The 24,772-nt window shown below is 48.8% G+C and overlaps 1 protein-coding gene across 1 annotated transcript in view; it reads right to left on the bottom strand.

Moving 5' to 3' along the window:
- Nucleotides 1–15,922, bottom strand: part of LARP1 (La ribonucleoprotein 1, translational regulator) — a 56,875-nt gene extending 40,953 nt beyond the window's left edge. The window contains exon 1 of the mRNA XM_061189908.1: nucleotides 15,157–15,922. Coding sequence (XP_061045891.1) covers nucleotides 15,157–15,595 — 439 coding nt within the window. The 5' untranslated portion in view covers nucleotides 15,596–15,922. The remainder of the gene's footprint in view (nucleotides 1–15,156) is intronic.
- Nucleotides 15,923–24,772: the final 8,850 nt, after the last annotated feature.

Here is a 24,772-nt window from a genome sequence, read left to right as displayed (position 1 = left end):
CAGGTTCTAGGACACCTGGCTAAGCCCAGGGACAAGATAAAGGCACATCAGCAATGGATGAGCAATGCACTCATGAGCATGGGATCCAATCCCTTCATACAAGTCGTGAGAAATGAATGTCCAGCCAGGAGAAATGTGAGAGCGGGGCTGAAATCAGAACATGGATCTCCAGATTTCCAGCTCTGGCAGCTTGCTCTGACCCCACCCTGAAGTTCTTACCTGAAAGTTTCCAATAAGAAGTCAGGAGTGGAAAACTGTGACCAAGAGAGCCCATGTCGGGCTCATTCCCTATCTCCAGGCCTCCCTGTGCCTGACGCCATGCTGTTTCACCCACATGCTCCCTCCACCTCCACCCCGGAGCATGGAACCTGGAAGAGGCCAGGGGAAGCAGAGAAAACACTCATAACTCCTCCTGGCTCTGGGGCTAAGAGACCCAGATCCAGGGGGAACATACCTGCCTGCCTCAGGCCACCCTTCTGATTAATGGACACAATACAACTGATCTGACTTCCGGACAGTACGAGAAGAGAGGAGGAAGTAAAAAATAGCAATCAGAAGACGTCCTCTTTAAGTGGCCTAGTCTGGAGGAGGGGGGACAGGACAGGGCACTAAGTTAGTTGGATGGCCCAAGTCACTATGCCATCGTCTGTTCCTTTCCATCTCTTTCCTGGATGCCTGCCGATGTCTCCGAGGGGCCTCCCTGCAACTAACTGGGCCTCTTCCCGCCCCGACCCCAGTCCACTCTCCACAGAGTGGATAAACCCTAAAGCAGAAGCCGGATCATGTCACCTCCTTCCTTGCCTTTAGAACAGCAGCCAAACTCCCTAAGCTGGCCTCCAAAAGCCTCTCGTGTCAGCTGCTTGGAGAACTCTGAATTCATCACCACCTAGTACCTGCTGCTCCTCCAGGCTAGCGTGCTCATCAGCAGGCTCCTTATCAACCCCATCTTGGCTCACCCTCAGAGGTATTCCCTGACACCCTGATTGAAGCTACCCTCACCCACACAACCCCCAACACTTCTCTATTAGTTTGTTTCTTTCACAGCACTCACCACTATCAGAAACTGCCAAGTAGTACTAGAGATGGTGGCAAACCGACATTCCTCCCATTGAAAAGCAGGGCCCATGCCCCCTCCCCTTCATTCTCAGCAGGGTCTGTGACCTCTACCAACATAACATGCCAAAAGTGATATTGTGCCAGTGCTCAGGCCCAGGACCTTAGAATACTGACCACACCTACTTCCTGTCTCTTGGAACAGCTCTCCGGGAGCCCCAAGCCACTATGTAGTAAGTCCTACTACTCTGAAATCACCATGCTGGAGAGGGCACCTGAAGGCACTCCAGTTCTAGCTGAACGCAGCCATCCCTGTCAAGGTTCCAAACATGTGAGTGAAGCTGTGGTGGGCCCTGTATGTAGACCAGGACCTGCCTGCCACCTCTATCACTACCACAAAGAAAAGAAGAATCACCTGGCTGAGGCCTGTCCAAATCCTGCCCCATAAATCAGTGAATAAAAGGGCTGTTTTTGATATAACTAGTAGCCTCCCTTTCCCCGCCCCGCAACCCCCCCCAGTGAAGATGGCTATGTGTCCTGCCCCCCATCCACCATACATGGTGGGGTATCGCTCCAGGACCTTGCTTCAGACATGTAAGCTCCCATCCATTAAACCACTGATGACTCTGCTGCTGACTCCGGGATCTTTCTTCAGTCTTGAAGCTGGGCAACAGAGGCCTTGGAGGCCTGCAGGGTGCAGCCCAACAACCAGCAAAGAAATAAAGATCTGTGACAGGCTAGTTAATCTTCAGTCTTAGCAAACACCAAAATCACAACTAACTGCTGAACTACCATCGACAAAAAAGACCAAAAACAAACAAACAAGCAAACAAAAAACCACGCTGGAACTTACCAAAAAAGATACCCTACATCCAAAGACAAAGAAGCCACAACAAGATGGTAGGAGGAGTACAATCACGACACAATCAAATCCCATACCTGCCAGGTGGGCGACTCATAAACTGGAAAACAATTATACCACAGGAGTTCTGCTGTAAGAGTGAAAGTCCTGAGCCCCACGTCAGGCTTCGCAGCCTGGGAGTCCGGCAATGGGAGGAGCCCCCAGAGAACATGGCTTTGAAGGCCAGCGGGGTTTGATCTCAGGATTCCATGGGGCTGGAGGAAATAGAAACTCCACTCTTGGAGGGCGCACAAAAGGTCGCATGCGTACCAGGATCCAGGCTGTTTTTGGGGTGATTTGTTAGGCAGCAATAGATAACCAGAACTACCTTGCTGGTTTACGTTGTCACCCCACTAGAATGTAAACTATGAGGGCAGGCCCCTTCTGTCTTATTCCCATCCGTATTCCCATGGTCTAACACTTAGTAGGTTACTGAAATAAATGTGTTAAATGAATGATTTTCACTTTGGTGGCAGCCAAGTTAGTTCCTTCCAGGCAAACAAAGGTTAGGCTCAAGCCCTGGTCCTTCTCTAGATAAGCCTGAGGACTCTGAATACTCAAGACAATCTCTCTAGGGGAATTCCCTGGCGGTCCAGTGGTTAGGACTCCGCGCTTCCACTGCAGGGAGCACGGGTTCAATCCCTGGTCAGGCAACTAAGATCCCGCATACTACGTGGCCAACCCCCCCGCCCCCCCCCCCGCCAAAAACAGAGACTCTAAATGAAATAGTCCTGGGCTATAGTGCTCAGTTTGGCTCAAATAAACCTCTTAAAAAAAAAAAAGACAATCTCTCGAGATGGGCTGGCTTCCCCTCTTACTGAACTAGTTGATACTTTGACCCTGGCCTCCACCAGTCCTAGGTTCTAAATCTCAGGGCCAGAAGGGGGTTCTCAGCAACTGCCCAAACTAACCAGGTACAGAACCTCCTCAACAACATTCCTGCCAAGGAATGAGCCACCACTTTTTGCACACTGCTGGGGGCACTCAACAACTTTCTGGGGCAGTTCACCTCGGCCCAGAACTTCCCAGAAGCCTAGGGCAGAATGCCCCATGCCTAGGTAGAAGAATCCCACAGCCTTGGCCAACTTCTTGGGGATGACACTCTAAAGCTGGTCCAATCAGGTGGGGAAAAGCAATCCCCATTAGATAAAATCTTTCTCAAACTAGTCTTGACCTCTGATTTGATACATAGAACTTAATCCTAGTGGGAAAGGACCTTGAAAGGTCTTCTGGCTCGACCACTTTCATTTACAGAAAAGGGAAAGAAGTCCAAAGAGGTTCAGTCAGTCACCCAAGGTGTCTTAGCAATTGAGCCAAACATCTGGGACTAGAAGGCTGGTCCCAAATTCTCCTGCCCAGAGTTCTCTGTCCTAGGGCTCACACCCGTGGAGAAGCCTCTTTCCAGTGTCTGTTGCCCCAGAGAGAATTCAGCGTTCCAGTGAGCCTTAGTTCCACTGCCCAAAGAGCAGGATCATGATGCACAAGGCCTCTAGCCAGCATCTCTCCACTTTCCACCCGAAGCACACTAACATCTGCCTTAGCTGCTCTCATACCTGAAAGGTGTTTGAGCTAGAAAGGGCCTTAGAGATTGCTATCAAGGATGTTACACCCATTTCACAGATGCAGGGAGGGGGGTCAAGTCTCATCGGGGCCTAACATAACCGCAAGCTCACGCCTTAGCATTCAGACAGCTTTCTACTGCTGCTCTGGGGCCTCAGGCCACAATGCCCAGTGGTGTCCTGTCTCCCCATCACACCCGCTCTCCCTCAGAGAGGTGGGTAAGGAGACCCCTCCAGGGACTGCATGCAATTCCTGCCCTCGGCCTTAAAGTCTTCCCCACCCTTTCCTCTCAAATTCTTCTCGAATAAGGATGTTCTCAGCTTGTGGGCTGGACAGACTGCTGTCCTCTCTCCTTTGTATGATAAAACATACAAAGACTGAGCCCATAGGCCCAATGCAGGCATCCTCGTCTAAAGGGAGCTAGATCCTGACATTGGATAGTAGTCATAAAGGAACAGAGGCCCAGTGTGGCCAGGTCTTCTCATTTTTTTTCATAACAGCTTTACTGATATTATTCACATACCATGCTATTGACCCATTTAAAGTGTACAATTCATTTTTTTTTTTTTTTTGGTATATTCAGAGTCTGGCTTTTAAAAGAGGAGGTGCAAATCTCCAGGTTTCCAGATACATTTTCTTGATTTTAAAACACAGATGATTACTTTCAACTGTTTTTAAATGAAGGGTAATCAAACGCTGTCAGCAGGCTGAACTGGAATTGAGGCAGTAAAGGGAGTGGATACCCATTTGTAACTTCTACCTTTCAGGACAAAAGCCCCATCATGGCTTTTGTGTCTTATTTACCCCTGAATTCTGGAGCCTGATACGTAACAAGTACTCAAAAATTTTGGAATGAACAAATCTAGGAAAGTACTTTGCAAATTTACAGCTGCAGAGCCCTACAGGAAACTGCCATCCAAACTCTTTAAATAATACCACCATGTCAAGGAACCAAGTACCTCCTGTGGCAGCTGAATCTGTTGGGGGCACTACTGAAAGTTACTACTTGACCAGAGCCAAAACCTACTGACCCTCCACCTCCCACCTGCCATCAGAGCTTTACCTGTAGGGCCACTTGAAGCAGATCTGTTCAAATGCTGTAGTTCAGAACAACCGGCATTTCCACCCACCCCAAGCTTTGATTCTCTGGGAAAAATAATCCTAGTTTCTTCAACCATCCCCTCCCTCTTCACAGTAAGGTGCATGCGTCCCAGTGAGCAGCCACCTCTTGTGTGTTCCTGATTTCCTGTCTCCCTCCCACACTCCCTAGAAGCACCATCCAGCCTCCCACACCCAACCGTGTCCAAACTCCACCCCTACACTCGGCTCCACTTTGGACAAAACCTAAACTAGGCTATTCCCTCCACATAATTGGCCTCTCTTTCTTGTATCACTGTAAAGATATATAAAGAACAGGAAAAGCGCAGACCTCCACTCCCCCAAGCAAACCCAAAGCTGCAGAAAGATACCAAACATGGAGCAGGAAGGTTTCACTTCAAAGCACCTGAGGGGCTTCCCTGGTGGCGCAGTGGTTAGGAATCCTCCTGCCAATGCAGGGGACACGGGTTTGAGCCCTGGTCCGGAAAGATCCCACATGCCGTGGAGCAACTAAGCCCGTGTGCCACAACTACTCAGTCTGCGCTCTAGAGCCCGCGAGCCACAACTACTGAGCCCGTGTGCCACAACTACTGAAGCCCGTGCGCCTAGAGCCTGTGCTCCGCAAGGAGAGAAGCCACCGCAATGAGAAGCCTGCGCACCGAAACCAAGAGTAGCCCCCGCTCGCCACAACTAGAGAAAGCCCGCGCGCAGCAAAGAAGACCCAACGCAGACAAAAATAAATAAATAAAATAAATTTAAAAAAAAAGCACCTGAGCTGGTCTCTCACAGACATTCTACCACTAGGGCACTCCCAAGTGCCACAATATGGGCTTCTCATGCAGGATTATAGCCCCAGTGATTCCTCTTCACTATGGAGTTGTGTAACAGCCTAGGGCAAGGTGGGAAGAACTGGCTCTAAGTGACATGGGCGGCTTTCCTGTGTATGCTCAGGACCAAACAGCAGGGATAAGGGGCAGAGAGGACCCAGGAAGACAGAGGAAGCCTGGCTTTAGCACTTGAGCTCTATTAGCAAATTGAAGACCTCGAAAGAAGAACCACTTTCAAATTCAAGACCTCGAAAGAAGAACCACCAACACTCTTACGATTATCACTTATTATTTGCCAGGCTCTGGCTGAGCACTCACCTTCCCCTAGCTCACATTCACAGTGATCCTACGACGTGCTTACTCCAGATATAACTCCATTTTACTGAAGCCCAGAAGTTACCAACCTTTCCAAGGGCACTCACTTGGTAGGTGGCTGGGCTAACTCAAACTGGATGACTAACTCCGAAGTCGACATTTTACCACCCAATGCTATTTCTTCCTCCAGAGGAGTGAAAACAAAATCGGAGTAGACCCAAGAGACATGGGTTCAAGTCTCAGCCTTGCTGTGAACTGACTGTGATCCTGAGCAACTCTATTTCCTTTCTGGGCCTGAAGTACCTAACCTGTAAATCAATGGTTTAGATTCAATGACCTCTGGGGTCCCTTTCAGCTCTAAATACTCCTTCTCCTCTGAAAGGAGAGAAAGGAAATCCAAGCCCCTGAGGGCACAGCAATGGGAACAGAGTTGATAAATGGGCATTGGTCAGGGTAAGCCTGGCTCTCTGAAGCCCAGTATTCTCAGGAACTCACTACAGCAGCCCATCTATGGGCAAATGCAAACCCACTGTTAGCACAGGTGTAAAAATGGCTGAATTCAGCTGAAGGGAGGTAGCTCTGATGGGAAGGAAACCTTGTGCACGTAGCTATCTCTGGAAAAGCCCACAGAGCCAAGCTGCAGAGAGGCTGGTGGCAGGCAGCCTAGATGTGGACCTAGAAGTCCCACCACATGGGTGCTTTCCCTGGTGGAGGGGGGGATTCCCGTATGGAAGCCTGTCCCCCTAACCAGGGCCGCCTCCTCTTTCCACCTAAACAGCTGCAGCAGCACAAGCAGGCTGGGGCTCTTGGCTTAAGCATGGACTCAGCCTAGGCCAGTCCATCAGCAATTGCGATTCTCCCAGGAACTGAAACGCATTCCAGATAATCTGGCCTTCTGAAAGGTCAGAGAAATCCCATACACTGGAGCTGCTCCCTACCCCTGAAGGATGACAGCTGATAACTGTCCTAGACATACACTTCAGGAATGACTCGGAAGTCTACTCCCTTTGTAATCCAGGAACCTTGCCCCAAAGGATCAGACAGGAAACCCCAAATCATCTATTCTTAACCTAAGAGGTTCTGACACGTGGCAAAAGCAATCTTTCACAAGCAAAAATCTGACCATGCCACTCCCTCACTTAAAATCTTCAAAAGCTCCCTACTGCCTTCCAGTTAAAATGAGAATTTATACTACAGCCACAGGGAGTTACTCAGTTCTCTGAACCTCATGGCCTTTCCTCAACCAAGACAGCTCTCTTTCCAGGCCTTTTCTCAGATAAGTCCTACCTGTCCTTCCCATTTCAGGCTAGCCACTGCTTCCGCCAGAAAGACTTCTCTGACCTAGACTGAACTGGGTGCTCCCTGCTGCACTCCCAAAGAATCCCACAGCTTTCTTACACAGTACTTTCCATTATGGATTGTGAGTGTGTGTGTTCTTTGTCAACACAGATTTTTATTATTCACTGTGGTATTCCTCTATGCCAGACTCAAAATGTGAATGATGTTGTTAAAAGTATGAGATTCATTCATTCATTCATTAAATGTTCACTGAGCTGCCTACTATGTGCCAGGCATGCTTAGGTGCTAGGGATAAAGCAGTGGTCAAACACCAAAGACCCTCATCCAATGGTGATAAAAGCTAAGAAGAAAAATGAAGCAGGGTAAAGGGATGGGGATAGACAGTATGGGGTGCAGGCTTGCTATTTAATATAGGGTGGTCGGGGAAGGCCTCTCCATCTCAATGAATGGAACAGGAACCTGAAGAAAGTGAGGGTGTGGCCCATGCGGCTATCTAGGGGAAGAGCATCACAGAACAAAAGCCCTGAAGCAGGAGGGTGCACAACATGCTCCAGGAAAAGCAAGGACCAATGTTGTTGGAAGGGGAAAGTGGTAAAAGATGAAGTCAGAGCTGAGAGTCAGGGCAAGGGGACGTCTGCGGAGCCAGATCAAGAAGAAACTCTAAGGACTCTGAATTTTACTCTGCTATAGAAGCCATGAGAGGACTTTAAGCAGGAGTGACAGGAGACCAGTTCAGAGGTTCCTGCAACCTTCTAGCTGAATAGTAATGGTATGTGGACCAGGCTGGCAGCCAAGGAGGCGGTAAAACGAAAGCATTTAGCTTTGGTCACAGTTTTTCGGAGCCAAAAAGGATGTACTGGTAAATTAGATGTAAGGTGACAAAGAAATAGAGGTGCCAAGAATGACCCCAAGGTTTTTAGTCTGAGCAATTAGAAGGACAGAGTTGCTTATTAATCTCTCCTGAGTCTCACTTTCCTCATCTGTGAAGTGGGGATAAAAAGAGCACCTGCTGAGCAGGTTACACAGGATAATTGCAATATCACTATTACTTATAGTGGGGTTATCAGGAGCTTCAATAAGCTAGGGTATGTGGAAAGGAGAGCAAAAACCAGAGCTCAGGTGGACCATGCATCCAGATGGCTCCTGGCAACTGTGGGACTGAATTCAGTTCCTCTGAAAAGCTTAGAACTTCATTTTAAAGGAAGGAAGAGAAAAGGCTACCTGGAGTTGCTGGAATGTATGTTCAGACGGGAAGCTGGTTACCACAACAAGCTTGGAGGGTTATTACAAAGTACCCTGTACACAGGCCTCCGATGGAGGGGCCATCTGGGTTTACCAATAATACCTCAAATTGAGGTGGTAAAACCCCTCACTGTAGGTCAGATTTATGTGGCTGGCTTTACAAAATTCATCATAAAAGCCCACATACCTCACCTTCCACACCGGCTTTGCCAGTCCAAAGGCGCAGTCAAAGGAAAAGTGCCACATCAAGACTGTCCCTCTGATTCTGGGAAAGTCCCTCATGGAGATACCCTAGGCTATCTGCCACGAAAAATTGGCCAGTTGGCCCTGGTAACTATTACATAGGACTGTTTGACAATGAAGTTAACTCCAGATTATCCATCCTCACCTAGGAAAGGCATGGATAACCCCTCAGAATGGGTAATTACCTCAAACTACATATACAGTTGACCCTCAATAACACGGGGTTAGGGCGCCAACCCCCAGCTCAGTGGAAAATCCATGTGTAACTTTATGGGTTGTGCGGGCTATCTGCTGTGCCTCCCTATCTGCGGTTCTGCATGAGCGTGGACTCAACCAACAGTGGAGAGTGTAGGACTGAAGTATTTATTGAAAACAATCCACATGAATGGACCCATGCACTCGTGTTGTTCAAGGGTCAACTGAACCTGGCTTTGGAATGCATCTTCTGGAATATAAACCACTTACAACTATCTGTGTGGGACATTTTAAGTCATGAACTGGGCTACCCCAAAACGAGGTATCAATTTGATCCTCAAAACAACCTCAGCATAGGGGTTAGTCCCATTCTGGGAACAAGAAAAACAGCATGTTCTGATTTAAATCCCATCACCTACCCCTTTGCTCCTTCACCTCGCTGTTTCCTGCGCTTTCATTAGCCAGTTATCAAAACTTATTTTCTTTCACAAACCCCCAGCAAGTAAAACTGTCCTCTCTCCTGGCCACTCCCTTAGATCACTCTGGACCAGCCAGGGAGGTTTGTGAGCCCTCTGGAGGCCCCAACACCCTAATTACCCCCTTTTAGGTTGTCCTGGATTTTGCAAACAGGGGCACTCCCATCTGCCAAGCTCTACATGTTAAAGAGGTTTTTGTGGTTTCAGGTCCACTGCTCCGCCTCCTCTCCCTGCCCGACTCCCAAAGAGAGGGAAAGAGTGCTGAGTAACAGCTCTAAAATACTTACTCTAGCCTAGGCCCCACTGCAGACAGGGGTTGGGTCAGCCAAGAGAATCCCCCCTCCACTCCGCCCCCCAACCCTGGGAGGTTCAGAGTTCAGCACTGCTGAGACTACCCCCTACCTGCCAAGGGCCTAGAACCACCTCCAAAGCACCTCTCCCTCCCTAACAGGCACTCATTTCCCCGTTAGGTTAAAACTCAAACTCCCTGCCCAGAACAGGGGGCAGGCAGCTGAAGGTTCCTGGGGAAGGCCTCCTTCCCTTCTCCCCTTCAGAGTGTGTCCTAATTGTGTGCTTTCTTCACAAGAGAAGAAAGTGATTTGAACTACAGGAAAAGAGCTTCAAGCCCTCGTTTATCAAGGCTAACCTAACAGTTCTTTGCCAGAGGTGCACAATATAACCAGCTATGGAGTTTAAAACAAACAAAAAACAACCATAATGCCATTATTACCCTTGACAAATAATTCCTTAGTATAATCTAAACTGATCAGTTATCCTCAATTGTCACCAAAATTTCTTCTTACAGCCTGTTTGTTCGAATCAGGATTCAAACAAGATCCACACAATGCATCTGACTGATGTCTCAACTCTTTTCATCCATAACAGTTCCCTCTTTTAAAAATGTTTATTTTTTTAATTGAACGTGATGTACAATATTATATGTTACAGGTGGATAATACAGTGAGTCATGATTTTTAAAGGTTATACTCCATTTATAGTTATTATAAAATATTGGCTATATTCCCTGTGTTGTACAATATATCCTTGTAGCTTATTTTATACATAGTAGTTTGTACCTCTTAACCCCCTACCCCTATATTGCCCCTCCCTCCTTCCCTCTCTCCCCACTGGTAACCACTAGTTTGTTCTCTATATCTGTGAGTCTGTTTCTTTTTGTTATGTTCACTAGTTTGTTGTATTTTTTTGAACGCCACTTATTTATTGACAAGATAACCTGTCTTGTAGAATTTCTCACATTCAGAAATTGGATAACTGCTACCTCATGGTCAATCAACGCATTCCTCTAACCTCACAGATCAATGGTTCTATTAGGTGTGGGTTCAATTTTTATTTGGTGGAGGCAATTTTTATAGACAGCACTGTGTACTTTCTATTACCACATTCATTGTAAGGCACTTAGTGCCTAGCTGCTACACAGGTTGCTCTGATATGAACCCCCAAGCAACTGGCTTAGGTTCCTGAAGCCAGAAGAGTGTCTCTAGCACTCAACAGAACCTGGATTCAAAGCTGGAGTTCTTAACCACTATGGCAGATATGAATATACACATTTAAAAAGCTTTGCTTTGTAAAAATTGTGAATTACTGTTGTACACCTGAAACTTACATAATAATAATTTTAAAAAAGGCTCTGCTTTGGTTTCTTTTGTGGGGAAGGGGTTTATCGGAGAAAAAGTGTTTTTGATACTAAAAAAACTTTGAAGACATATTCCAATTCCCTCATTTTACAGATGAAGAAACACAGGTACAGAGAAGTATGGGGGTTGCTAGTGTCCACAATGCTGGACACAAGCAGAATTACAAGTGAAATGAACACTCCTAACAATGGTGATCATTTATTATAGCTAGCACTTATTAGATGCTCTGTACCTGGCATTAAGCTAAAGGTTATGCTAAACATCTTGATTTTCACGACCCTATGAAATAGTTACTACCATTACTCCCGTTTTGAGGATGAAGGAACAATGGTTTAGAGAGGCTGAGTAATTTGCCCAAGATTGCACACCAAGTTAGAAGCAAAGCTGGGACTCAAAATTACAGACTGTGTAATTCCACCCAGTCCACTTCTAGTGGTGAGGAAGGAAGGAGCCCGGGTCTGAAGTAGCTCTGACACCGTGAGGTCTTCATGCAATGAAGACTGACTGATCCACATGGATGCCCCGCGGAGTACAACCAGTTGTGGGGTTGGTGGAGGAGGGAAGATGGGAAGGGGCCCAAACCCAGGAAGAAAACTGAGACTGGGAGTGGAGGCTTATTTGGGGCCAGTTCAGTGTGGTGGCAGATTCCTGGGGTTGCCATCGGTTAGCTGGGATTATAACCCTTTTTTATTTTGTGTCACCAGTTAGCTGCACTTCAAAGAGACAGAAAAAATGATGCCCAGAATATAAATATTCAAGTCTCAGGCCCTGCCCCCGACTTTCCTCTAAAGAGAAATGAAGAAAAAGATCACAGTACTGGTGTTTTCTTACTACACAAAATTAGAAGTGTCAGACAATCAACCCACTGATTCCCTGCTAGGGTTGCTGGAAGCTTGTGGGGATGATATGCTCTCAAGTCTCTACCTACTACATGTACACCAGCCACAGCAAATTTTTAGTTCAGTTAGGCTCGCCTTTCCCCACAGCCCTGAGAGCACATGAACACTCCGCCAAAAAGTAATCTTTACAAAAGGCAAATACATTAAAACTTATTTTTAAAACATTCGTCATAACACATTCCAAAGAAAAAACAGCCAATTACTTGGGTCATCAACATTTAAGATTATCCATACTATGCCCTTCATGTCTGTGGATAAGCAAAAGCCCACTTTTAAGGAGACAGATCCCATATGTTTCAGGGAGTACTAATACAATACCAGAAAAGGAAAGTACAACACTCTCCAACCCCCTCATTTTACAGGTGGAGAAAACGGAGACCCAGAAAAAGTCCCAGAAAATCCCACAGTTTCAGTCTCTCAGACATGGTACAACAGAAAACACATGCCAGGCACCAAGCTAAATACTTCACACATATCATCACAGTGAATGCTCACAATGGCCACATGCAGCAGATAAATAATTTAATTTCTAGAATACAAATGGAGAGCCTGAGGCACAGAATGGTTAAGTATCCTGCAGAAGGAGGCACAGCTAAGCAAGTGGTTGAGCTGGCATTTGAACCCATGCAGTTTTGACCCCAGAACCTTTGCTATGTATCACTTCTTTAACTAAGACATCTTGCCTCTCTCATACTTAAAGAGTTGTGGCTAAGATAAGGAAAAAATATTTAATGTTTTCAAAATATTCTAGGGGAGGAAAATACAAAAAACCAAAATGCAAATCCCAAGATTTAAAACTACTAAGACACAGAAGCTTAAACCAGACCAGAGAACCCCGCAAGAAAGGGGGGATATAGCAAAACATCTTTTATTACTAGTTACTGCATGTGTCCCTTGAAGAACTAAAATACTAGCATCTGAGCCAAAAGGAGAGCTAAAAATAGGCATTTGCAGCAAGCTTTGGAAAGGTTTTGGCTTGCTTATGAGGCACCCAAAACATATGCATCACAGAACACAAAATTTCCCAAGACCACACTGTCATTCCATTGGTGTCTCATTTAAACTTGTCCAAGCTGTAAATAAAATCAGGGCTGGAAAAGGGCCTTAGTGACCCATGTAAACTTCAAAGAAAGTGCCACCATCTACCCTGACCACAAAATTCTCCCTCAAAAAGCATCCAAGCCCTAACAACTGGCTTAAACAGAGAAGCTACTGAATTCAGAGTTTGTCTATCATAGACTATTCTGAAACTTCAAAACCAATGAGTAGACAAGATACTTTCTTACCTAACAAGAACAGAGTAAATCTACCCGACTCAGAATTTTGCTGTGGGCACTTTAAAGCAAGTTGGCTCTTCTAAGAACTCAGAGGTAAAGGCGAGATGCCAGCCAAGCTGTCCTCTTCCCACGATCAATAACCCCGGTGATGCACCCTATCAAGGGCCCCTGGACTTGCACAAAATGCCAGCTCAAGCACCCAATACCACCTGATGTCATGGCTGATTTAAAACCCACAAGGCAGGTTCACCATTAGCTAAGCAGCAGCAGCAGCCAGAGTGAGTAGCCCCATTTAAACTTCTGAGGAGTGATCTCTCCTGGGCATGATTATACCCCTTTGAGTTTAAAGAGGGGGGAAGGACCAAAGAGTGTCTTAAAGTTGCAATTCCTCCCTCTGTGGGTGGATCAGGAGGGATTTGCAAGAAAATGGAGGTTTCAGCACTGCCCTTTGCATAAGAGGGTTCTGGAAGGAACGGGGGGAAGGGGAGGAGGGCAAAAGGAAGAGAACACGGTTTGAGGTACTATTAGTAAACGCCAAATGTCCCCTCCTCCAAATGAGGCAATCTTAAAAGAAATAAAAATTACAACATGCCATTTTCAGAATTCGCTGTTCTGGTTCCCCTAGGACTACAAGGGATTCTACTCCCTTGAATGTGAAGGCATTAAGCTTCCCTTTCCCCATTTTGATGGTTTAAACCAGTCAGCCTCAACCAGCGCTACAGAAGGGGAGGAGTTTTGAAAAAGCAATACGGCTATGGCCACAGGCCATCGTTATAGCTCCAAGCGTGTTTTAACACCGATCCACTACAAAAAGACCCTGAACCAAAGAATCCAGCCCCACTGTGCCTCTACGCGCCGGCAAAGGGAGCAGGGCGGGCGCGCCCCCTACCAAAGCCGACGATCTATTTTTGGCAAAGGAAGGCCGAGCCGAACCTCCATATTCTGCACCGCCTCTCTCCCCCCAGCGCCACTGACAACGCTCTGCGGGGACTTCCCACCTTCCCCAAGGGGCCGGGTCCAAAAGGACCCAAAGCCGAGGAGGGAGAGGGAGGGCGCGGGGAGCGCCAGTCGGCGGTCACATGCCACTCGCCGCGCGGGGTGGCACCACGTTGTCCCGGCTGCGGAGGAATGCCGGGAAGGAGGAACGCGCACTCACACCCGCGCACACGCACACTCCCGGCCGCGCCGCCCGCCCGCACCCGCCTTCCACCCCGAGCGCCGAGGCGGGCCCCGAACGCCTAGGCCGAGCGGTCGCGACCAGCCCGCGGGTCGGCGGCGCGGCGCAAGGCGCCCAACTGTCACCCGCCCGCCCTCCCGGCCCTGCCACTCCCTCCCCCGCCGCCACACGCCCCTCGCGTCGCCGCATGCCCCCTTACTCGCCTCACATTTCCCCCTCACTGGATGCCCCGCACGCTCTCCCTTCGGCTCCCTCTCAAGACGGAAGGTCCCCGGGATCAGGGAGGGAAAGCACCGAATTCAATGACACGTTGGGTTTCCTCTTCTCCCCATTCTGCCCGTAACCGACCCCTGAACCCATCGCCAATGGCCATTCTACCGCCTAATACTATCTACTCGAGAACAAAACTTGTTAACTTTTAAATCCCGAATCTGTGTGGTCGGTACGAACTCATCGCCGGGCGTTTTGCTGCCTATGACATATACTCATTAAACATTTACAACATGGGGACGATCGCAACGCTACCAAAACGAGGAGCATGGGGCGGGGTGGTAAGAGGGGGCTTCCCCAGGAAGGTTCAGGCTGCAAACCGTCTCTTACACTAACATGCGGTAGGGGGAGAGGGCCCTTTTCACCGAAACCAGCGCCCACCCTCTCCCCGCGAGGTAGGCCCGGACCACGCCGTTGCCCACTAACCGCTGCGGCCCAGGCGGTGGCCGTAGCCTCCCGGTGGCCGGGCCCTCTGGCAGGGGCAGGTTCCTGAGTGTGCTGGGGGACAGGGCACGGCGACCCGAATGAGCCAGGAGATAATAAAAAAAAAAAAATCCCGAGTCACCACGACCAGTGGCGGACCCCCGGGCCCTGGAGGCCGCTGGGGGAGGGGACGCCTATGTCCCCGGAAGAGGCCCCGGACCCAGGATACCAAGCAGAAAGACCCACCTGGAGGAGACTGTCCGTTCACGGTGGCCAGGACCGGCGGCAACGCGTTCTTAGTCCACGGGTTCACCTTGGGCGGAGGGGCCTCCACGAAGTCTCGGCGCCCGGCGACCGCGGCTCCGGCAGCTCCTCCGCCAGCGGCCGGCTCGCCGCCGCCGCCCTCCTCCCCGTCGCTGACGGCCGGGCCCTCGGCGCCAGGCGGCTGCGGCGGCCGCGGGCTCTCGCGCTCCAGCTGCCCTGTGCCCTCCTTGTGTGGCTTGGCGCAGGGCGGCCGAGGTCTCCGGGCGCCGCCGTCCAGCTCCCCCCCTCCGACGTCGTTCGCCCCGGGCTCGCCCTTGCCCTCGGACGACGGCGGCGGCTTCTTCCTCACCAGCCCCCCGTGCTCTTCGGCCTGCAAGAGTGGGGCGCCCCCCGGCAGCAGCGGCTCCACCTGAGTGGCCATCTGCGCGCCCGCCCCCCCGGAGAAGCCGGGCGCGCCCGAGGCTGCCTCCCCCGCCTCGAACTTGGCTCTCCGAGCGCCCGCGACGCCTTCCTCCGGGGCGCTGGGCCCCAGTCCCGGCGGAGAAAGGTCGGGGTTCACGCTAGGCGCGGCCCCCCTCCGGGTCGGATGCAGCCGCCGTAGATCCAAGGCCCGCTGGCCGGGCGGGGGGGGGGGACGAAGGCCCCCCACTATGCGGTCCAGGCCTCCTCGGCGCGCGTCCCCCCCCGCCCGTTCCTCGCAAGGCGTCCCCACCCCGAGCCTGGCAGGCTTCTCGTCCCGTCCCTCCCTCCCCCCCCGCCGCCGGGGCGGCCCGGGCTTCCCGGCTCGGGGGCTGCAGCAATATGGACGGACGGGGGAGAGGCGCGGCGAGCCGAGCTGACCACGCGATCCGCGGCAGGCGGCGGGCGGGCGCGCGCCTCGCGACGCAGCGGGCAAGGGGAGGGGAAGGCGCAACGGGGCCGCGCCCGCCGGGGTTGGCAGTGGGCGACGGGAGGGCGAAGGCGGCGGGAGCGCGCGCGCAGGGCCTCGCAGCCCCGCCCCTTTCCCCGCCCCTCGCCTCCGATTCCTCGGCGCACCTCGGGGCTGGTGGGTGAGGGGTACTCAGACCGGACGGGGGCGAGCACGTGCCTGATGCAATTCGGGAGCGGCGGGGGGGGGGGGGGGGGGGGGCAGCGAGCCGGGCAGGAGAGAAGGGATGGTAAAGAGGGGGAAGTGTCTTAAAGAGCCAGCGCGTGAGAGCGGCCGCAGGTGGAGCACATGGGAGTGGGCCACGCGGCCGGCCGGGCCTGCTCGCGCTCTTTAGGTTGGGTGCTCCAGATTCCGAGGAAGGAGCCATTAATGTCACCCTCCACTTACAGGATGATGGAGGTGGGTGCTCACGGCTCCCTGGCGTCCCGTGGGCCTGCCCCTTCCAGGCCCCGCCTGAGTGACCTTGGGCCAGCCGGCCTCACCTCCGCGGACTGTGCTCGGCTCCTCCCAGGCGGCCCCGGCCGGGACACTGCCCGGAGTTGGATTCGACGCCCGGCCTGGAAGGCGGGCCCTTAACCCTTGGGGGCATTGGGCGCCTACGAAAATGAACGGGGAATTACCAACAGACCCCAACCAGGCCAAGCTCCGAAACCGAGTATTTATGGGCAGAAAATGTCTTTTTTCTCAAGTGGATTTCATTTACGAGGCTTGCTTGGGGTGGAGACGAACAAATGCCCGATTGGGACTCTGGAGAACAGAGATTTTATCCTGACCCTGGTTCTGCCCCTTACCAACTCTGCAGCAGTTGGGCCTCAGTTTCCCTAGTGTAAAATGAAGGAATGGTGTATGACAGTAGTTTCAAATTTTAGTGCACATTCAATTAAATAAATATTTACTGTAGGGGTTCTAGGAAACAGGGTTTGGAAATAAACCAGACTTACAAGGACCCTATCCTCATGTAATTTACATTCTAAGGTGGAGAAAGAGACAGTAAAACAACTTTAGTGATAAACAAGTGCTTGTCTCCTAGGTTAGCCTAGATCAGCTACTTTGGATGATGAGGAAAAACCTTGAATGCAGATTCCAAAGCATTTGGAATCAGGCATGTCTGGGATTGGACCCAGAAATCTGCATGTCTAGCAAGACCCCTTGGGTGCTTGTGGTCCCACACTTCACTTGGAGAAGTCCTGGCCTCTGGCTGGCTGTGATCCCACCTGCTTAAGACATAACAGCCTAAAGTGTTGGCCATCTCCAAAAGAAGGATTAGAACACACGACCTGCTGGATAGAGGATAAAGCTTATTAAAAGGCTTCCTGAAACTGCCCCCAAGAGGTGAGGCCAGTTGTAGGGTTGCTGTAACAAGGACTGCTGGGGGAGGGGTGCTCCTGGGCACAGCCAGGCAATCTGATGTTTAATCCCAACTCTTCAATAACATGGCCTCCACACCTTGGCCAGCTTGCAGCACTTCCCTGGGCCCCCCCTTCCCTGGTGGAAAAATGGGGTAAATTAAGCTTGACTTGCTTCTACCGTCTCAGCTTTTGTGAGGAGTCAAGTGTGATTAAATGATTAAAGGGATCTTGATGAATTAAAGCAGGATTCTTCATAATTACATTATATATACCCTTAATCAGAAGGCAAATTATTGTACATTGTCACCAGAATGCACTATTTTTTATTTTATTTATTGATAAATATTTCCTGAAGAGGATTCACATTAGAACCTCTCTGAATTTTTTAAAAGGGGACATAATGGTCATTGTTGGTCATTCTTTTCTATATTCCTTTTATTTTTTATTTTATTTTATTTTATTTTTGGCTGCGTTGGGTCTTTGTTGCTGCGCACGGGCTTTCTCTAGTTGTGGCGAGCGGGGGCTACTCTTCGTTGTGGTGCGTCGGCTTCTCATTGCGGTGGCTTCTCTTGTTGCGGAGCACGGGCTCTAGGCACGCGGGCTTCAGTAGTTGTGGTGCATGGGCTCAGTAGTTGTGGCTCGCGGGCTTAGTTGCTCCGCGGCATGTGCGATCTTCCCGGACTAGGGATCGAAACTGTGTCCCCTGCATTGGCAAGCGAATTCTTAACCACTGCGCCACCAGGGAAGTCCCTCTATATTCCTATAATTGGAGGTAGAGGGGAGAAGTGCCCCCATACACTTTGTGAGGGGACCAGGGCTCTGTGTGGACAAGTAACTTGTTCATGCTACCCAGTACTCAGTCTGAGCTGCACAAGCACCACCTGGCCCTGTGTGCAGGCTGGAGGGGCACTGAGATCTTCACACCCTGGGCCTGCCGTGCCCCAGAGAGGGGCTCCTAAACACTCATGTGCCATTTTACAGATGGGCGAACTGGGGCCAGAGAAGGTAAGAGAAGGTAACCTGCATGAGACCACATCTTAAACTGAGGCTGTTAGAGTGGAAAAAGGAATCTTAATGATTACTCAGTCCCCTTGTTTTTCAGGAAACTGAAGTTCAGAGAAGTCAAGTTCCTTAACCAAGGTCACACAGCTAGTCCATGGCAGAGTCAGGTCTCACACCTGAATCTCCTGATCCTAAATCCAGTAGCTTTTTCTGCTGGAAATGATGGAATTGCAATTTGAATTCAGTTTTTTTAAAATTAATTAATTGATTGATTTTTGGCTGCATTGGGTCTTTGTTGCTACACGCGGGCTTTCTCTAGTTGCAGTGAGTGGGGGCTACTCTTTGTTGTGGTGCGCAGGCTTCTCACTGCGGTGGCTTCTCTTATTACGGAGCACGGGTTTCAGTAGTTGTGGCACGCAGGTTCAGTAGTTGTGGCTTGCGGGCTCTAGAGCACAGGCTCTGTAGTTATGGTGCACAGGCTTAGTTGCTCCACGGCATGTGGGATCTTCCCGGACCAGGGCTCGAACCCGTGTCCCCTGCATTGGCAGGCGGATTCTTAGCCACTGCGCCACCAGGGAAGTCCAGTTCTTGTTTTTTTTAATTCCTGACCTACTGTGGCATTCTATATGCATGTGTTCAGTTCTAAATACTACTAATGACCAAATTGTTCAGAGTAGCTACTTTTATTAAGTAACTACTACATGCTAAGTTCTATGAGAAATACTTGACATACATTATCTCATTTAATCCTCACAATAACCCAATGAGATAGGTATTAATTTTTTCCACAAATATGTATTGTGTCCCTACTATGTGCCAGGCATTGGAGCTGTTATTATCTTTGTTTACAGATGAAAACAACTGAAGTTCAGAAAAAGAAAGTAAGGTGTGTGCCTAGGGTCCCAGGCAGCAGCTAACTCCCAGGCCTGTTTTTACTCCCCATACCACACTGTAAGGCTGCCCCTCTTCCCTCCATTGCCATATCCACAGGTATTTATGGAGAACTCATCAAATACATAGGACTGGGTAACATACTAAAAAAGTTGAATCCTGTCTCTCCAAAAGGTAATTTCTAATTGGGGGGAACCAAGTAATTAAGCAATAGGTGACCTCAAGCCAAAAAAGAAGAAGTTAAACAAGATATGCTTTAGGCAGAAAGCAACACAGATCAGACCTTTTTGTTTTTTTTTTTTTAGCCATGCCGCACAGCTTGCAGGATCTTGGTTCCCCGACCAGGGATTGAACCCAGGCCCATGGCACTGAAAGCACCAAGCCCTAACCACTGGACCACCAGGGAATTCCCAGGATCAGACCAGCTTGTGCTGTGCCTGTGGCTTCAACACATCCTAGGCTTAAAACTCACAGACACACAGAGAGAGAAAATCAAACTTAAAAAATAAAAATTATAAAGTGGGTCCAGGGACTTCCCTGGTGGCACAGTGGTTAAGACTGTGCACTCTCAATGCAGGGGGCCCAGGTTCGATCCCTAGTCAGGGAACTAGATCCCACATGCATGCCACAACTAAGAGTTCACATGCCACAACTAAGGAGCCCACGTGCTGCAACTAAGGAGTCTGTGTGCTGCAACAAAGGAGCCCTCGAGCCGCAACTAAGGAGCCCACCTCCCGCAACTAAGACCCAGTGCAACCAAACAAATAAATAAACATTTAAAAATAAATAGGGACTTCCCTGTTGGCACAGTGGTTGAGGATCTGCCTGCCAATGCAGGGGACACGGGTTCAATCCCTGGTCCGGGAAGATCCCACATGCCGCGGAGCAACTAAGCCCGTGTGCCACAACTACTGCGCCTGCGCTCTAGAGCCCATGCACCACAACTACTGAGCTCGCGTGCCACAACTACTGAAGCCCGTGTGCCTAGAGCCCGTGCTCCACAACAAGAGAAGCCACCGCAATGAGAAGCCCATGCACGGCAACGAAGAGTAGCCCCCACTCTCCGCAACTAGAGAAAGCCTGCACGTAGCAATAAAGACCCAGCACAGCCAAAAATAAATAAATAAAAAATAAATTTAAATTAAAAAAAGAAAAGGAAACTTTTGCTTTAAAATAAATAAATAAAGTGGGTCCAAATACCTATTTGTAGTTAATTATGTGCTTGTTTGCCCCTGGTGCTGACAACTTCCTAAAGAGATACAAGGAGGCTGAATGAGGGACTAGAGACAGGAGACCTGGTTTATAACCCGGTCCCATCTCTGGCTTTGCTGAATGAGTTGGGGCAGCCTCCTGAGCCTTCCTGGGCTTCCATTTCTCTGTTCACAAAACAGGAAGCATAATACCTGCCCACTGAGCTTATGGGTGTAAAGAAAGATAGTTTCCCTGAAACTATTTTTAAAAGGGGGATGGTTCCTTTATCTGTGCTTGTTACCTGTGCTTGGTCGAAGGAAAATTTAACATACTTGGACATTCACTTTTATTCCTCGTTGAGTTTGATTTTCCAAAGGACCTTTTGTTTCTGGAAGAACTTGGGCCGTATCACTTATCTTCTTCTGATACCAGGGGCTTCTGGGCTTGAGGCCTCTATACCAACATGGAAGAGTGGGTGGGGTTAGCAAGGGAGGGGCATTGGCCAAACAAACAGTATCAGCTAGAGAGTGTTTTCCAAAACCTGAAGACTTTTGGGCCTTATGGCACATGCCAAGAAATTTACTTCAGTTCACAAGAGGAGGCTCAGCCTAGATCTCCTCTTGTCAAATAGATGCAAAAAGCAATAGTTAACACATAAGGGGGCTAAGGAGTAGGGGAGGGTACTGACTGTTCCCATAATACATGGTTAACCCTCAGGGCAACCCTTTTCTGTAAGTGTGATTATCCCCATTTTACAGATGAGGAAGTAGGCTCAGAGGCCGCCCAAGCCACCCAACGAGGCTGGTAAAAGAGGAGGACAGATTTGCAAAGAAGGTCTGATAGAAAATCAACTTGTAACACGTTCACCACTGAGTTAGAGACAGGCACCATCCCACGCCTCTTTCTACTCCATTCCACCTACACAGCCTATTCCCCCAGCCCCACTCCCCTCCCTGGTATTCCTGCACTGTCTCAAGTGGTCTCCTGATGAGCTTCCCCACCAACTAAATTCTCCTCCCTGCCATGCAGCCTACCACACTGCCTGAGCCAATTCTCTGGCTCTTTGATTGACGAGCCCTGCCTCTGCTTAAAATCTCCGTGTGCACATCCCTGCCTGTCCTGCTGCCTTTAGCCACACAGGCCTACGCTCCAGCAACAGTGGACCACTCACTGTTTGTTTTATTCTGTCATTCGACAAATATTTATTAAGCATCTATAATGTGCCAGCTACTGTCCCGGCCCTGGACATGGAGAGGAGGGCAAGACACACATTCCCTGCCTTTAGGAAGCTCCCGTCTAATCCCCTGTGGGTCCCATGCTTTCCTGCCTCAAGTCATGTTATTTCTCTCACTCTGACATAGCTGTGAGGTCCTGAGCGTGAATCCCAGCTTGACCACCTCGTGACTTCGGGAAAATATCCATCCTCTCTCTAAGCCTCAGTTTCCCCATCTGTCAATTGGAGATGATAATACTACTTTCCTCACAGAGCTTCAGTGAGCCTTAAATGAGAGAATGTGTGTAATTTAAAAGCACAGTGCCTGACACATAGTATATGCTAAGTAAATATTACCTTTCATTACTTTTATTATTGCCAATGATGCCTTTCCATTTCCACTTGTCCAGAATTCTACTGGTCCTTCAAGGCTCAGCACAAAATGCCAGCTTCTTCACAAAAATCTTATTTAATCTCCATAGTTCGAATAGATTTCTCCCCTCTCTTAACTCCTAGTGACAATTTCCCTAAAGCATTTACTACTTTCTATCTTCAATTATGATTACTTATAAATATGCCTTATCCTCCATCTAGATTAATATATTTCTTGAGGGCAAGGATTATACCCCATTCTTCTTAGTGTTGCTTATAGTAACCATCAGTGCTGCCTTTATACAGCTAGCCCTCAGTATGTTTTCTGGACAAAGGAATGAATGAATGAATGGATGCAGAATCACTCCTGATCACATCAATGTTTTGGTAACTAGAGCAACACTGTCAAGGGCCAAGCGCTAAATTTTATATATTTATTTATATATAAATACTTAATATATATGTACTTAATGTATAATGTATATAATAAATATATTTATTGTATATAATAAATATAAATTATATATATACTTTTAAATGATAAAATATGGGGGCTTCCCTGGTGGCGCAGTGGTTAAGAATCCGCCTGCCAATGCAGGGGAAACGGGTTCGAGCCCTGGTCCGGGAAGATCCCACATGCCGCAGAGCAACTAAGCCCGTGCACCGCAACTACTGAGCCTGCGCTCTAGAGCCCGCGAGCCACAACTACTGAGCCCGCGTGCCACAACTACTGAAGCCCGTGCACCTAGAGCCCGTGCTCCACAGCAAGAGAAGCCACCAGAATGAGAAGCCCGCGCACCGCAACGAAGAGTAGCCCCCGCTCGCCGCAACTAGAGAAAGCCCGCGCACAGCAACGAAGACCCAATGCAGCCAAAAATAAAATAAATAAAATAAATAAATTAAAAAAAAAAAAGATAAAATATGATACAAAATGGGCTAACTTTTGCAAGTAGAAAAAAAAATTTAAGTCTAGCAAAGCAAAACCCACATATAAGCTCACAACCCAGAGGCAATCATAGGCAAGCTGGTGTATTCTAGTCTCTTTTCTGTTTGTATTTTACATAATTGAGATCATACTGCACATTCAACAGCTTTATTTTTTGCTTTTTTTCCCCCTTAACATTGTATTATGAGTATTGTCTCCACATCGTTGCAAATCCCCTCCACATAGTCAGTGAGGTGTCAACTATTGAGCACCTATGGTATGCCTTACCTCACAGCAGCCCACCTTCTATTTGTACCACACTGCATTTCCCAAAGGGCTTTCACGGAGAGAGGACAGATGTGATTGTCCCCAGTTGGCAGCTGAAGAACTGAGCCCCACAGAAGTTCAGTGACTTGCTCCAGGATTCTGGGGCAGCAGAATCAAGATCAGAGCCCAGGTCTCTCCCCTCCCATTCCAGACCCCTGCATCACACCACAGGAAACAGAGATAGCACACATTGAAAATGCAAAACTCCCATAGCCAAATGAAGGTAACCATGTTTAAACATTACAGGGTCAAGAAACATCCAAGTTCATGGGGGCAGGTGGGAATCAGCAGTCAAAATGAAGGCAGAAGGCAATTTTCCTGGCAACATGATCATAACTGAACTCCAGGACAGAAGGGCCCTGAGCTAGGGACTGGAGTAGAAACAAGAAAGGGCAAGACAGGATGGGAGGGGAGTTTGAGGGAGAATGGCTACATGTATATGTATGGCTGAGTTGCTTTGCTGTGCACCTGAAACCATCACAACATTGTTAATCGGCTTTACCCCAATATAAAATAAAAAGTTAAACAAAAAAAAAAAGGAAAAAGAAAGGGCAAGACATGTTTTCTGCCCTGGGGAACAAAACTCCCTATACCAGCACACTGTTCTCTTCACAGACCACTTGCCTGTCCTTTACATATGGCACAGAAAAAAGGGCAAAGGGTTTGGGGTCAAAGAGTTGGGTTCAAGCTCAGGTTTGCCCACTTCCAAGCTGTGTGATATCAGTCAAGTTACTTCACTTCTCTGAGCTTCAGTGTCTCCATCTATAAAATGGTGAAAAGGGAAATACTTGCCTGATAAAATTCAGAGAACATTAAATGAACCAGTATTTGTGTAAGGGTGTTAGAGTCCCAGCTCTGCCACCCACCACCTCTGTAACCTTGGGCAAGTTCTTTCACCTCTCTTTGCCTCAGTTTTCTCATCTGTAAAATAGAGATGATAACAGCACCTACCTCTTAGGGTTATTGTGGGGACTAAGTAAGTTAATACTGGTAAAGTGCTTAGAACAGTGCCTGACAAATAGTAAGTGCTGAATAAATGTCTGTCATTATTAAAAAGGATAGTGGTCACTGGCGTAGAGTCAAGGCAACCATTCTTCAAATTTCATGAAGAAAGCAGAGCCAGTGTTATGCTAATTATAGATAAGGAAACTGAGGCTCAGAAAGATTAGGTATTTATCTGGACTCACACTGCTAGTCGGTGGCAGCTCCAGGACTTCTAAAGATTCTAAATGCAATGCCTTCTCCTCCAGATAACATTCTAGCTGTTGCAGGCTGCCAGCCCGCTGGCCAATTTCAGCCCACAGCATGTTTTGTTTGGCCCACACAGTATTTTTTTTTTTTTTAATTGAGTTTAACTGTGATTAGATGGGCCCAGCACACACTAGTGAGCCTCAGGTCCC

This window comes from Eubalaena glacialis, chromosome 4 (assembly GCF_028564815.1).
Source record: "Eubalaena glacialis isolate mEubGla1 chromosome 4, mEubGla1.1.hap2.+ XY, whole genome shotgun sequence".
Lineage (NCBI taxonomy): Eukaryota > Metazoa > Chordata > Mammalia > Artiodactyla > Balaenidae > Eubalaena > Eubalaena glacialis.
The sequence above is the reverse complement of the archived record's forward strand: the minus strand, read 5'-3'. Positions and strand labels throughout refer to the sequence as shown.